Genomic DNA, 15,382 nt, shown 5'->3' on the forward strand with positions numbered 1-15,382 from the left:
AGTACCGGGATGAAGAGGGACGGAGGTAGATCAGTCTGTGGTGGAGGTTACATAGAGGAAAAGGATCAGGCTTTACCCTCATGCTTGGGCTACGCTCTGTCACCTCCTTAAAATTCATCCCTTGAGGAAACAAAATGGCTGACTCCAGATGCCCAGCCTAAGGACTCACTGGAACGTGTTCACCATCATCACATCGAGTCTGCTTGCTTGTTTTACGAGTATTACTGTTGATTGTTTGTTTTGGTCTGAAATTGGAAAAAAACTACAATTTTCAAAAACAGTTCCTTTTCAATAGTTTTTGTATCCTTGCATTCTCTGCCATTAATCTGTAAATTTGCCACTGCCTTATTTTCCTGTCTTCTCTAATCCAGATTGCTATACTAGGAAGTTTTCTTTTCTCCCTCTTCCATTTTGCTAATGTTGAGAGTAGTTAAATGAGGGAAGTGTGTTGAATTCTGCACCCAATGGCATTCTCTAGATGTCTACAGACAGTTCGCCTGAGGCCAGTTGTGGACTGGATGAATTGTGGATTTGGACAGCACTCAGCACTTGCAGACTTCCTGGCAACGCGCCTTAAAGCCTGCAAGGCAGTGAAATCTTGACATTTAGATTTAGCCATTGTCTCCATTTCCTCTTTTGCCCTTGGTACTTTACTTAATTATTACCCTAATATCACATTTTTGGGACATTGCTGGCTTTTATTAGTTTCAACAAAGATCCTTATTCAAAACATCTTTCTCAATATGATGGCTATCCACTTTGATACGGACGTAACATGTTGGATTTATGCGTCCCTATTTAAAATGTTAAGAAGTATTTGTGTTGAAGAACTGGTTTTGATTCTGGGTTAGATTTGATTAAAAAGCTAAGTCTTCCTATTTAAAAGCACTTTAAAACATTTGTATTTTGAATGCTTCTGCCCACGTTCGGAGCTCTGGTTGAAAACATTTGATAGTTTTCATTATTCCAAAGAGCAATCCCCCTCAGGCATGTGAGTATCTAAGCGGTACTTCTTGGTTGAGCATGTGTTGTTGTGAGTTTGTGGATCCTGCTTTTGACGGAAATGGACTGGGAGGATTAAGGGGAGAGACTCTCCGAGGCATTTCCTCTCGTTCCGCCTCTCACTGATGAGAGGAACAGATCCTGGACGTCACCCTGTGTTTCAGGATTGTTTGTCAGGAAGTGGTCATTATGCCCTGACTTGACCTTTTAGAGGCCTGCTGTTGCCCTTATGGCTGTTGTCCTTATGTATGGCCTCTTCTGCCTTTTTCTCTTTCTATTTCCTCTGTCCCTTGTAATTCACCCACTGCGCCCTCATGTTGTTGCATTTTGTGACTCATCAAGCATTGAACTCTCTTCCTATTTGTCACTTCCTGACCCTCATTGTTCTCACAAGATTGTTTTATTTTCCCAACCAAAAGCTACACCCAGTTTTATAGTATGTGTTCTTTATATTTATATTTGAGTATTATTTTAACCCCACCACCTCATCTCTCCTTTCTCTTCCAGGTGGGAGGAGTAGCTGTTTTAGGTGTGGGAGTCTGGACTCTGGTGGAGAAGAGTGATTATTTGAGTCTGCTGGCCTCCAGCACTTTTGCTGTCTCGGCATATATCCTCATTCTGGCCGGCAGCATGGTGGTGGTAACCGGCTTCCTGGGCTGCTGTGCCGTCATCCGGGAGCAGAAGAGCTGTCTGTCCATGGTGAGACCTGGGGAACGATGGAATGGGAACTTTTACAGATTTGCAAACACAAGAGTGCTTAAAATCTTCAAATTCTTTCATGCCTTTTAAAAAAAAAAAAATGTTGGGCGTAATGTTTTGCCCTTACAAATGAACAATACAAAGAAAGAATTGTTTGCTCTAAAGGTGCACACTAGACAAGAAGAGAAGATTTGCATCGCTTTAGTGCGTCATTCAAACTAGACACACTGGCGAGGAGGCGGGGCTTTTCTCCATGTAGATATCAACAACAAAATGAATTTATTATGCCAGGATTTAATTCTAATACACAAATCAAATTAATGCCAAAATAACTATACTGATAAATATGAGGGACTGTGTGCCGCCGCCCAGAGCCAAGATCCGGTGTTTTGTGTTTTTGATTCAACAACGTCAGTGGCTGTTTCTCAATGTCTAGTATACCTGCTGCAGAGTCACTATTTCAAGTATACTACGTCATCAAGTGGCGCCGAAGGACTGTTTAAATGCATGTTAAATGCCCAGAATTCGGCGCCACTCGATGACGTAGTATACTTGAAATAGTGGCTCTGCAGCAGGTATACTCGACATTGAGAAACGGCCAGAGACTACAGGGTGAGATTCTCACTGCTAATTGGCTTTTAGTTTATCGCCCGAGTTAAACAAATGTAACTATCGTGAATTAAGTGTGGCCGTGTCTTTTGAGGCGGGGTGATTTTGTCGCTTCGCGTTGGGTTTGAACGTACCATAAGAATTCCAATGTGCAGGTGATAATAAATGTCTCAATAAGCTGCACTGTAACTGAACAGACTCTAGCAACTTGGTCAAAACCACTCTAGGTTGGAGACTGAATTCACATATCGCCATGTCCTTTGGCAGATATGACTTCAAATGAATATTAGGACATACAGTAGTATCACATCATACCTTGAGTGATGAATGAAACATTATCACCATCAGACATTAATGTTCACACTCTCGATCAATTGATGGTCCATGACCTGGGTACCCGCACTGAACACGAGTTATCTTTATTAGAACAAGTTGGCTGCATCTCTAATGTTGACAAAGGTGATGAAGATTAATATGTAGACAGGACTGTATTGCAATTAGTATAAAATAAAAATAATTAACTTTACCTTTTTCTTTATTTTCTGCTTAGTACTGATGTAGAAAGGTTGGTGTTTCCTCAAGTTGCACTTGCTTGAAATACTGTGCAGCTGTAATATTATTTAAATGATCATGTATGCCACAATCAGAATCAGAATATAATATAGGGCAGGGGTTCCCAACCTTTATTGTGCCAAGGACCGGCAGATACATTAAAAAAAATGTGTGGATCGGTTGTGAATTTTAGCTGATTTTAATATTTATTCACCAGCAGGTGGCAACAGAAGCTAATTGTATTTAACAGCCTGAAGAAATACCAATATGCATCCAAAACATATTAATAACGTTTAAAACCAGGATACAATTCAAACAAAAAATTAGGACCGCTTTACAAATATTAATATAATATATAATATAGCCTAATATAGGTGGCAACAGTGGCTAATTGTATATAACAGCCTGAACAAATAGAACATTATGCATCCAAAACATATTAACAACGTTTAAAACCAGGATACAATTAAAACAAATTAGGACCACTGTACACATATTGATATAACTGAAATGTCCGGGAGACCCCTGGGCTTGTTTGCCAGCCATAATAACGTCCGGGGCGTTCGTTCCGGTGCACTCCGACAGAAGTGGGGAACACAGTGAAGGCGGTGTGTACGCGCTGGTGCTGCACTTCTCAGAGGGTGCCTCCTGATGCTGCAGCCATTTCATGAAGTGAAGGAGGTTTTACAAATAAAAAAAAATAGCTCTACACCCCTGGCCGCAATGTCCTTAAAATGAAGTCCGAGTTCGAAATATATCTCAAATAATGTATGCACTGCATTTCCCCGCATAAACACAACAGTCTGCGATTAAACGGTTGTATCCTGTGTGCTCCACTTCCTATTGGTGCACCGGTAACTTTCTCTGTGCACGAGAGGCTGAGACCTTATGCTAACCTATTTTGATTCATTATGTATGTTTTGGATGAAATAATATGACTGTTATAGGTGCAAATCTTTTTTTTTTTTTTTTCTTTTTGAAAATATTTGAAAATATTTATAATTCTGCAAATATTACCATAAACTCACAGCTATTTCGCTGCCCGGCAGTAACACCTCTCGGGGGTTGGGAACCCCTGATATAGGGGACATTTACGTTGTTACAGCAACAGTAAAGAGGCAACATATTAATTATGCATCAAATATTAGAGATAGAAATTACACAAATTACAGTTGTACCCATCCAGGTGGACAACAATAAGTACAGTAAACGTTTTTTTTATAAGTGTAGCATGCAGAAGATTGTGTTACATTTTTAAATAGTTTAACCAAGAGATAGCAGCCAGTAAAGATAATAATTATAAGTGACATTTTACAACCGATGTGTTAAAGTCTGATGGTCCAGTCCATGGTTACACTAAGCTAGCTGGGTGCTCGCCTTCTTGTTAACAAAGCTTTGCCTTCTCTTCCCAACTATGCAACGACATAACATGACGCCCCCCCCACTCCCGCCCTGGGTGAAGGTCTGGATGATGACAAATGGCTCTGACAGGGACCTTACTGTCCTCATTATTTCACAGAGACAGGACCCAGTGGGAGAGAGGTTAATGGTCACTGCTGCAGGACTAATTATAGATCTTTCTATCTGATGTAATGGATGGAGCTATAGGAGAGACACAGAGCTTGATGTGTTGAGGATTTGGACTCTGTGGTGCCTTTTGGTTCGATGTCAGCTGTATTTATCTACTATTTAGAGCTATGTTTTGGGAGATTAATAAGTATGGGTTAAGGTTTTGTGTGGGCAGCAAGCTCGCAGTTTTTCTTTTTGACATCTTGTAACCAAGAGTTACCGAGCAGGCTGTGTTTCTGCAGTTCATAATTACTGCAAAGCAGAAGGGAACATTTGCTGAAGTATCTTAATTCAGAGAGATTATCGCTCTCCTGCGTCTGTTTGTCTGACAGGTAGTGTAGCATCGCTGCTTTCCAAACTCAGACAGGCTGGGTAGTAGCATCTGTGTCTCCATAAGGGTCTCAATGAAGCGTCACTGTTGCTACCGTCCCACTCTGCCACAGTTGCTCCTTATTAGTTGTTTTCCTGTGTTTGCATTATATGGCATGACCCATGTTTGTGTGTGGTAATCAACCATTTTATCAAAAAGTTTGTGATTGTGTTACTTAGTCTGTATATAGTACTATACAACTTGTATCTGTCATGTTCTGTATTCTCTGTTTTTCAGTACGTACAATTGTGCTTCCAAGCAATTAGAGCCACCACTGTTTGTTTTTTTCTTTGAATATTTTGTGTTTGGCTGATGAGGCACAGACGCTTATTTATGAGGTAATTAAACCATTTTATTCCTTGTTTTCCACAAGAATGCGAATGTGTGCTGTTGTGGTGATTCATATTTAGATCACCTTTAATTTAGTTTCTGCTGCGATGGTGATTTGGAGGTAATTATGATACATCATTAGTGGGTTTCAAGCAGCGTTGACATCTTTAGAAGATACCCTAGAGAAATCTGCTTCCACAGGCTGTCAAATACATTCCTGCTTTGTCTCTTTTTGTGGAGCCTTGCCATCTGTGATAAAAGTGACAGATGCAGAGCCAGGACAGTTGATGGATGCTTTTATTGAGCCGTCACGAGTGTGAGCAACTTTCTCAAATGAGTTGGGTCAGTGGAGAAGTGCGGTGATGACTATGAAGCGGACATGTCTGGATCAAGGTGACTTTCTCTGTCTAATGAATTGAATTGCTTCCTTTTGTACTCTCTCCCTGTCCGTCCTGTTTCTCATTCACAGTATTTCTTCTGCCTGCTGGTGATCTTCTTGATTGAACTGGTGGCTGGAGTACTGGCTTATGTCTACTACCAGAGGGTAAGTTTTCTTTTCTTTTTGGTAGTGGATAAAATACATCAGTTAGGAACTTTTTCTGAAAAAACGTTTGAATCGCTTTTTAGTTTAGTGTGTTACAATGACTGAGTGTAGATCACTTCTTTACTGGGGGGGGGGGCAGTTTTTGAATGAGAGGGGCACGTTAAATGCTGGACAAGGGAGACAAAGATAGTGTTTAAGATTTCAACTTGAAATGTTTGTTTTAATAACATAATTTGTGTCAATGACTTGGTGACAAGTTTAGTTTTACCATGAACCTAAATGCAGTTTGGGGTAATAAATACATTATTTATGCAGACAAATGTTTTTTATTTCTTAATATTGGTTTTTGTTTTAGTAACATCATTTGTTTCAGTAACTTAGTTTAAATATATTTAACTAAAAAAAAACATTCCTGTTATCTTAGTCCCAGGTTACAGCGCAGTATTGGCTGCAACACTATCACACATTGCATTATCATGGATGTAGTCTTTTGGAGGGGGGGGTCCAACCACAGTGTTACAGGGGCAGCACTTACTGCAATAAAGTAAAAGCTCTGCAGTTAGAGAGCAGTTTCTCTTGTTCAGGGGAGCTAACTTACCTCTCTATGGCCAAGAGTTAGGAAGCTGAACAGTTGCCATGCAGGCGCATTACATTTGATGATAGCAATGCCATGTGCCTACCAATGAGACTATATGGATGAATCCATTTGTTTGATGTGTTTTCTGGGCTCATGTAACCTCCTGTTTTAAGTGAAGTCAGCTAACTTAATTACACTTTTATGTCATTTTTCATCTGTTTGAAAAGCTTTCCCTACATTTCTCTACAGTGTATCTTTTAGCTTTTCTACTGCTCTTCCTTTTTTATATGTGTGTGGGATTTCCTGTTTGCCACCTGCGCTGAATTCAGCTCTTAGGATCCTGTTATCTCACACACATCTGGCTGTCTCAGTCAGAGCGCCGTGCTCTCTGCAGGCTCAGAGACTTATGATAATGGAAGAGTGTTCAGCACAGGATAGAATCACTGTCAGGATAGAGCTCTCATCCTGTCTACCTGTCTCGTGTTTTTCTTCTGTGTGTGTATCAAAGCACACCGATATGTGCACATCACAGGCTATATTTAAAGTCTATTTTTTTGATCTCGTCTGCATCTCTCACAGATGAGTTGCCACTGGTATATCTCGTCCTGATCCACCCTCACTTCTGTCAAGTTTCACCTGCCTTTAAAGTCTTTTTCTCCTGCAAATGTTTGCCTTTGATGTGTTTCCTGTGTTCTAAATGAAGCTGCTTGTGGTCACAACATTCATTGTGTTTTTCACTGTGTGTGTCTCTCTCTTTTTTCCTCTTTTCCAGCTGAGTGAGGAGCTGAAGCAGCATCTCAACCAGACTATGACAGATAACTACGCCCAGCCAGGACGGGAGGCTATCACTTTGGCTGTGGACAGACTACAACAGGACGTATGGACTATATTTACACCAGCCTCCAAGGCTTTGTTGGGTTTATTTTAGATTGTATGATGCACTGTCCTTCAGATAGAATACCGGTGTATATATTGGCGTAGTGGTACTTTGTTATGGATTTGTTTCCCTTGACTCTGTCTGCAGCTACCATACATAAAGTAGTCATAATGATGTAGAGATTTAGCTGGAGTTATTTGTGCTTTTTTAACAGTGTGGGCTATAATCAAATAAACCCTTTTTTTCCTCTCCCTGCAGTTCAAGTGCTGTGGCAGCAACAACTCCCGTGATTGGATAGTGAGTGTGTACGTTTCATCAAAGCAGGCTGAGGACAGGCTGGTGCCCGACAGCTGCTGCAAGACCATCACCCCCCACTGTGGCAACAGAGACCACCCCTCCAACATCTACAAGGTGGAGGTCAGTGGACTGCACATGCTCCTTTTTCAGTCACACTCATGTAGCATCCAAATAGTGACACCAACAGAGAAGCCCTGTAGTTTCAAAAACATTTATCTGATCAAATGACTGAGCTTTCCAATGCTTATTCATTCTGCCTAAACGTTTTTATACTATTTTGTATCAATACCTTCAGTTTCCATCCATGTATCCTTGGGAAAGATACTGGACTCCAAGTTGCTCCCGATGGCATGGCTAACACATGTTTGTGAATGCTAGCTTACTTGAGCAAGTTGCTTTGTATGAATGTGGTGTGAATGATGACTCATCATCATCCTTTATTCACAAGTTTGTTAAATATAATACAATCATAAGACATGGAGACCTGTGAAATGGGATACCCCAATTTGCAATATGAAGCTTGAGAACCCAGACAGTATTTACATACATATCATAAATACATATAGAATTGAGAGAGATTGTGTATTGTTCAGAAACATTACAAAAATATACTCCACAATAACCAAAAACCAGACTAAACTACTCCAACCCTTACTACTAAATGGTCTAAAATGTTGAATTCATCAGTTTAAACATTTGATTAAAAATAATTAAGATAATAAACAGTCGCGTTATATGGGAAATGTATGGTGCATAAAAATGCATTTCCGAGGAAAGTGAACTTGTTAGAAGTTCACAGCCATTCACCGATTCAATCTGACATATTTGTCCGTTTCACTTTAAGGATTTTTTAAAGACGGACAAAGACATGTTTATAGTGTTATCAGTGACTCTAAATCCACACTTGATAACCTCTGCAGACCACACTGAAGCTGGTAACTTCAAGTTTGCGCTATTCTCTCTATAAAATCCTTATTCCTAGTTTCATATGTATGCCAGGGTTAATGAGTTGGGGTAAGGTCTTTGATTTAACACATCTTCTACGTCAGTGGTTCCCAACCTGGGGGGCGCCAAAGATCGCATGGGGGGCGCCAGGCCTCAGATGATTTGAGGCCAAATATCATATTTAGACTTTTTTTTTCTTTTACATATAATTGTAAAGCAATACATGGTTGTCACGAAAAGCCTTGTCTCTACATTACAATAAAATATAAAAAATAATTGATTAATTCATTTGAATAACAATTCAAGTTAGTAGCTAATAAAGGCATAACAAGACAGAAATGTATAATTCTTTCTTTTAATAGAATTGTTTCTTCTGCCCGTAAAGTGTCCAAACCAGGCTTTTCTGGATAAGCGCATTTTTAAAACATAGTCATTGTCCATGCCAGTTTCAGTTGGATTATTTGTCACAGTTGTTCCGATCAGATCGGTCTCCTCCATTTTGTAGATTATTTAAGACTTTTGAATCCACATAAACACATCGGCAAAATCCGGCTTACTTTGAGCATGTGTTTTAAACAGTTTAATCCCTTTGTGAATTGTTTCCACTTCCGCGCCGTCCTTTAATTTCTTCATACAGCGGGAATCCAAATGAATTAATCCCGAGTCCAATAACCATCAAAGTCACTCCAATAGAGCTCCTTAATTAGGCTTTCATCCTCCTTTAACAAAATACTTCACATTCATCCAGTTTGTGACTGTAATTGTAGCATTTTTGAGAGTTTTAAACTTTAATTACCGTTGTTGCGCCCCCCCCGCCCCCGTGTGTGTCTGTGTGGGGGGGCGCAACTTCCAACAGGAGTCATTTGGGGGGGGCTCTTGGGGAAAAAAGGTTGGGAACCCCTGTTCTACGTTATACATTAAACAGGCATTGTGAAAGATATTGCTTTGAGGGGTAGTAAAGACTGGATAAAGCGCTATATAAACACAGTCCATCTACCATGAACCCTTCCTCTGTTTATACTTATGTCAACTTCAGATTTTTTGCTGCAGTTAATAGGCTGGCGTTTTCCAGCTTTAATAAACCCACTTATTCCCTGCCGGATGTCTTACTGTTCACTGCAACCATTTGCCAGTTAGCCATGGAGAGCTGCAGACAAAGCAAGCTCTGAAGACTGTGCAAGCTGTATGTCTATCTGTGCAATCGTATGCATAATCTAATATATGATTTTAATTTGCCTCTGCAGGGGGGTTGCATCACCAAGCTGGAGCAGTTTCTGGCCAATCACCTGCTGGTCATTGGCGCTGTGGGAATAGGAGTGGCTTGTCTGCAGGTCAGTGAAATATAATATGTAGTTTGGATAGACGTTGGAGGAGCAGAATCCTGGGTCTGCTTTTTGTAGATCCGTTTTTTATTTAGCAAATATGTGATATTAGATATTGCTTTTACCTTTGTCGAATAAACCCAGACAGACAGGTTTTCATTTTTCCATTACTGGATTTGTACCATCGCAGGTTACAACCTCTAAATGGACATTTCTTTTCATCTCTCTAGTCATCATCTCATTTAGTTCCTTCCTGTTATCTGATTGGTCCCAGTTTGACGTGGTCTCACAGAGGGGCTCTTTATAACACTCTGCTGGCTGAATGTACCTCCGCCCCATCTCTTTATAAATGAATTGCAGTGAAACTTTAGAAAAAACAAACCTGCATTGATTCTTTCCAGTTGTATTCTACGACGGATACGTCCTTGAATATCCACCATTTTACCGTACATGTAGCTTTAATGAGAAACATAGAAACTGTATGGGGCACAGACGCTTATTCATGAGGTCATTAAACCATTGTATTCGTAAAAGGGCACCAGACATCCAAGTTTGTGACAAAGTAATTTAAAAATAAAAATTCCATTAACTTTTGCTGTGGAGATCAAGCTTTCTGCGTTTTCCATCCCCTGTGATCTGAATGGATTATGCAACACATATAGATGAGGTGTTGGATGTATAGAACTAGCCTGGAGAAATGGATATACATGTGAGCCTGTGTATTTAACACATTTCAATCCAAGTTCTCTTTCCTTTTGTACTGCAGATTTACTGTTCGTCTTGTCTCTGTCAGCTTTTCCAGTCTGTCTTAATGTCTGTACACTTTCCCGTCTCTAATAACTGTCAGAAAATAATATAGATCTGTTGAAATGTAGAGTTTGTGCCTCTTTGTGTTGTCATGTTCGTTCCCTCATTATCCCCTGTTGCACTGTATGTCTTTACTGTATGTCCGTGTGTGTGTGTGTGTGTGTGTGTGTGTGTGTGTGTGTGTGTGTGTGTGTGTTTGTTTGTGTGTGTGTGCTGTGACTGCAGCTGGCCGGGGCAATGTTGACCGCCTGCTTTATCTATCTGCTCTATAAAGAAGAGGAGGAGGACTTCGGTACTTTGTGATTTAGCTCTAGGGCAGCTTTGGGCTTTAATCAACCGGAGAGACAAGGTTTGCAGGCACAGTGGGAACCTGACACCTGTCTGCATGTCTGTCCCTGTGTGGCTGCCCGCTCTGTGTTACATGTGAAACTGCTTGGTTACTCAGTGAACATATTTACATTCTAACACGGCCTCTCGCTGAGTGATGCATGCGGCTGCCGCAGCTTGTGTATCGCAGCTTGTTGCTCTGCATGTTGTTATTGTGGGATGTTTAAGACCAACGCATCATGAGAATGGCTCCATTAATTCAACCTAGCTTCTGCACACTGATTTTGTTTGCAACAGTAATGTTCAGATTTTTTGTACAGTAACGCCTCATTCATAGTATCTGTGCTGCGTGGGAAAAGAAAAAAACGCCTCTGAAATTTGAGTTTTTTCTGTATCTCTGGCAGTTTCAATCATTATCATCAGGATTCACTTCATTACTTTAAATGGGAACTAATAGTGGGGGTGGATTTGGTAAGAGATTTTGAAATAATACTAAATAATTCAGAAATGTACGATGGTTCGTATCACAAGTGATTATCCGGCTTTACTTTCATGGATCATCTTTTAGAAGCGCTAATGCACCATATTCTTATTTTCTTTGTTATTTATTCGGACACCTCCTAATGCATTATCATTTGGAAAAGCATTAGTTCTGTTGCTATAGTTACTAGCAATCTAAAATGGGCTATCCTGAACATTAAGCTTCTTTAATAGTGATTGACAGACGCCTGCCGTCCAACAGGAAATAAGTGTTTTGCTTGTTTCTTCTTCTTCTCGCAGCAGCCAGAATATTGTTTTTCTACATAGCTGACACTGGTAGTGGTAAAACAAAGTGAAGTGTTTCTTAAGAAAGAGTGTGATGAGTCAATACACCGAGACTCGCTCGATGAGGCTTTCTCAGAGGACTTTTACAGAGGCAAAGATTGGATCTGGGCAAATGCCTGTTCCTCCATTCAGGCTCAGCGGCTCAGGTCACAATCTGCTCCTGCGGATCTTTATTTCTGGACCCTCTATAGTGCTTTAGTACAGTATGGAATACTAGTGCTTATGTAAGTCATATCTTGTGAATCCTTAAATGTTCTGCATGCCTTTCACAGACCCCAGCATCAGATCATTAGTCTTTAGAGGTCTACAAACCTCCTGATGAATTTGGTTTAATAATACTTTTGTTTTGTATTACCTTAGGTGTTTTAAATCTGAATGCTTTTTTATTCTTGTGACCCCTTATAAGATATAGCTAAAACGAGCTACATGGTTGCAGTCCAGCAAATTAGCTTTTTTATTTTTTTATTATCAGGGATATTCTAGTCAAATGTTTCCCAAACTGTTCTGATCATTATTTAATATGGTTTGTAATTGTAAAATTGGTAATATAACATGATGTATTCAATGTTAGAATTAAGGCTGTGATGGTCCTGCTTTCTGATGCAGAATACAACATTATGTAAACCGACCTATTAATGGATACATTTCTTCTTTTAGCCAAAACATCAACACTTTAATTTACCAGATCATTTGCTTTAAGTTTTGTTTTTGTATGACATTTGATGTATTTTTGCCCCCCGCCATTGCTTGTTTTGTATAATGTGCACACACGTGTTTCTGCAACAATGGCTGCTTACCTCCTGCCATCGCCACAGCAACCAGCTACATACTCTCCAGCTGTCTCTATCCCCCCATCACCTATAACCCTTCTCTGTCCTCACAGCCAATAGCATTCAAGCTCCCGGCAGTCTGCCGTGGTGACACACAGCAGCTCGTTTTGACCCGACACTTCCTGTTTTCAGGTCTGTGGCATGGTGTTCACCAGCTGCTTATACAGAAGGATCAAGATGGAACCTTACTGAGCACACCAGACCCACAACACACCAGACCCACAACACACCATCTTCAGCAGGAAGACAGACAATAAAACCACCAACCAAAACCTCCAAATCTTGAACTCTGACATAGCGATCTAAGCCAAATGATAGACACTTGCCACTGACCAAAGGGGCTGCTTATTGTTCCGATCCAGGATTATACAACATGACTGAAACCGGATTTGATGTCGGCCAGCTGAAACAACCCGTCTGCTTGCATCACTTCCTTGGCTTACATGCACGGGACATGCTTACTATAGGGCTGTTCTTGACCAAAGGACTTATTTGCTGACTTCAGACAAATCCATTCGTTGATTTGATTTCCAAACTGTTTATCCAAAAATAATTATGCATAACACTTAATCAGTTTGCCTGAGATGTGCTTCTTGGAAAAAAAGGGGGAAACAAATATGGATCAACTACAGAAATCCTTGTTAACAAAGACCAAAGTGATACATTAGAATATTAAAAGAAGCCAGCCTTAAAAGTAACTCTCAATACATTCGGATCTGTTGAACTAATGATGAGCTGAAATGAGTTATCATGTTTTCACTGCACAGAGATTTATATAATATCAGTGTTATTTTGCTGAGTAATGGCACTGTTTACCCTGGTGTCACTGCTTGGGAAGAAAGGGAATTTCTGGTTGTGTATTCTGTAAACACAATGTGCCTCTTTCACAAGTCTGATGGTAAATGATTGTTAATAATTATGTGCCTCAAAATTCGCTTTAGGGATTCGACAATGCACTGTGATAAACGGCAGCAAATAAAAATCTAGTTTAGTATCTTTATATTTAGTTATATCTATATTCTGGAAAATAACTGCACTGCTTTTTTAATGACTGTTATTAAAATAAACATTCTTTAACATAGTCAAATAAATGAATAAAATAGTGAAAGTATTTATTTTTAAATGGTTGCTAAATCCTTGAATCGATAACCCCATCTAGTGGTTGGCACTTGACATATACTATACTGTGTGTGATATTTAAAGGTCCCATGTCATGCTTTTCCGGTTATTACCCGTCCCCTTGTGTGTTATGAAGCTTTTTATGCATGTAAACGGTCTACAGAGTCACAAACCCTCAAAGTACACCCTGCAGGAAGTAAAACTCTAACACAGAAAATACCTGTCTATGCTGCCCCAGAACGCCTCGTTGGAGATTTCTATTTTTCTTCCTGGGTACAGTGACGTGCCCATACCCAAATGGACCAATCCGTGGAGCCGTTACGTTACGTCCGCGGAGCCGTTACGTTAAGTCCGTGGATTGGTCCAAATGGATTTTGGAAAATTGCACAATATAAATCTATTCTAGTGGCTCTCAACAATGGAATTATGATCAGTAGAAATGGCCATGACATGGGACCTTTTAATGCTACAGTATGTATGTATATGTGACAGAATCATTTTAACATTAACAAACCATCATTCTGTGAATTTTAGACTTATTTTCATTCTTTCTTTGACACTGAGGTTTCATTCTCTGCAGGGAGAAGCAGACCTAACGAAAGGTTGATTTCCCTCTCTTATCTATCATTTGCCAGCCCTTTCCCCCGCTGCTATTACTTATAGAACAACCAGTGGCCTTGTCCACACTAACCTCAAACATAAAGTGATAAGAATATACTGTGTTTCTGTTATAAGGATCAAAAAGTGCGTTTTCAATTATTCTTTTCAATACAAAGTACTATGTAAAGGGACCTCAATGGTTTTCTGCTATAATCCTTTAACTTGCATATAAAGTCAGCTAATGTATGTAGATGGTTGTTGATGAGACAATGACCTTGGCATGTGTACCGACTACTGACTGCTATCCAAAAATATTGATATCAAATTCTTAAATAAATGTTTAAATATTAATACATTAAGAATTTTTATGAAACGGTAGGAGATGATCTAGGATGTCATGATTGCTGTCTGTGCTCTAATTGTTGAGATTTAGATCCTGGAGCATTATGGAAAATGAAGTCATTTGAATTGTCTCATCTGTGGTGAGAATCACAAGTTGACACTACTTCATGTCATACTTCCTGCAGCTGGAGTAGCACACCACTAGAGGGAGGCACAGCTCTTCTAATTGCAGGGGGTTGTAATCATTTTGATCATGTCAAAGACCCTGCTGTGTTTCATTTTAGAGCCGACCCCAATGAACCCGTCTGGTCTCACTTGATGCTCAGAATTGTATTTCCCAATAGCAGAGGTTTCAATAGCTGATTCTCTTGTGTTTACTGCTTTAAAAGGTACATTTTGTCCCCACTGTGCCTCAAAGAGACTTGCCACATTTGAGCAGAGCATGTTTGATATAATCATGTGTCTTTTGTTCTGATACCACATTGATGATGCCTTTTTGTTACACACTAATCAAATCCTGTTTTCTCTTCATGCATCCTCACTATTCTCGCCGCAAATGTTTCGTGTGAATCTTTTTCAATCTGTCTCTTTGCATTCACTCTGTGATCAATAGTGTACACACATGCAGGATAATGTGACCCGGAGGGAGATCCTGGGTCGAGATTGCTCACATTAGCAGGAAGTGTGTGGGGAAAACAATTGTTACGTGTGGGGTCTCCCACCATTCCACTTTGGAAAATTCTTCTAGTGTTCCCAGTTCAAACCACATTTATTCATTACGCAAAGCTAGTGCAGCGTTGTGTGGTTTTACGCTCTTGTTGAGACGAGGTCTTCGTTTA

General features: G+C 40.0%; 1 protein-coding gene across 3 annotated transcripts in view; it reads left to right on the forward strand.

The window, feature by feature from the left end:
• Positions 1-15,382, forward strand: part of tspan11 (tetraspanin 11) — a 32,368-nt gene that overhangs the window by 2,869 nt on the left and 14,117 nt on the right. The window contains exons 3-9 of one of the 3 annotated variants that reach the window (XM_079656358.1): positions 1,510-1,701; positions 5,601-5,675; positions 7,025-7,129; positions 7,388-7,546; positions 9,616-9,702; positions 10,726-10,849; positions 12,615-14,552. In XM_079656358.1, coding sequence (XP_079512484.1) covers positions 1,510-1,701; positions 5,601-5,675; positions 7,025-7,129; positions 7,388-7,546; positions 9,616-9,702; positions 10,726-10,803 — 696 coding nt within the window. In that variant the 3' untranslated portion in view covers positions 10,804-10,849; positions 12,615-14,552. Of the gene's footprint in view, positions 1-1,509; positions 1,702-5,600; positions 5,676-7,024; positions 7,130-7,387; positions 7,547-9,615; positions 9,703-10,725; positions 10,850-12,614; positions 14,553-15,382 lie in introns of those variants that run through there. The other 2 variants (XM_079656359.1, XM_079656360.1) reach the window with 2 other exon arrangements.

The sequence above is a fragment of the Notothenia rossii genome (assembly GCF_949606895.1).
Source record: "Notothenia rossii genome assembly, chromosome: 10".
NCBI lineage: Eukaryota > Metazoa > Chordata > Actinopteri > Perciformes > Nototheniidae > Notothenia > Notothenia rossii.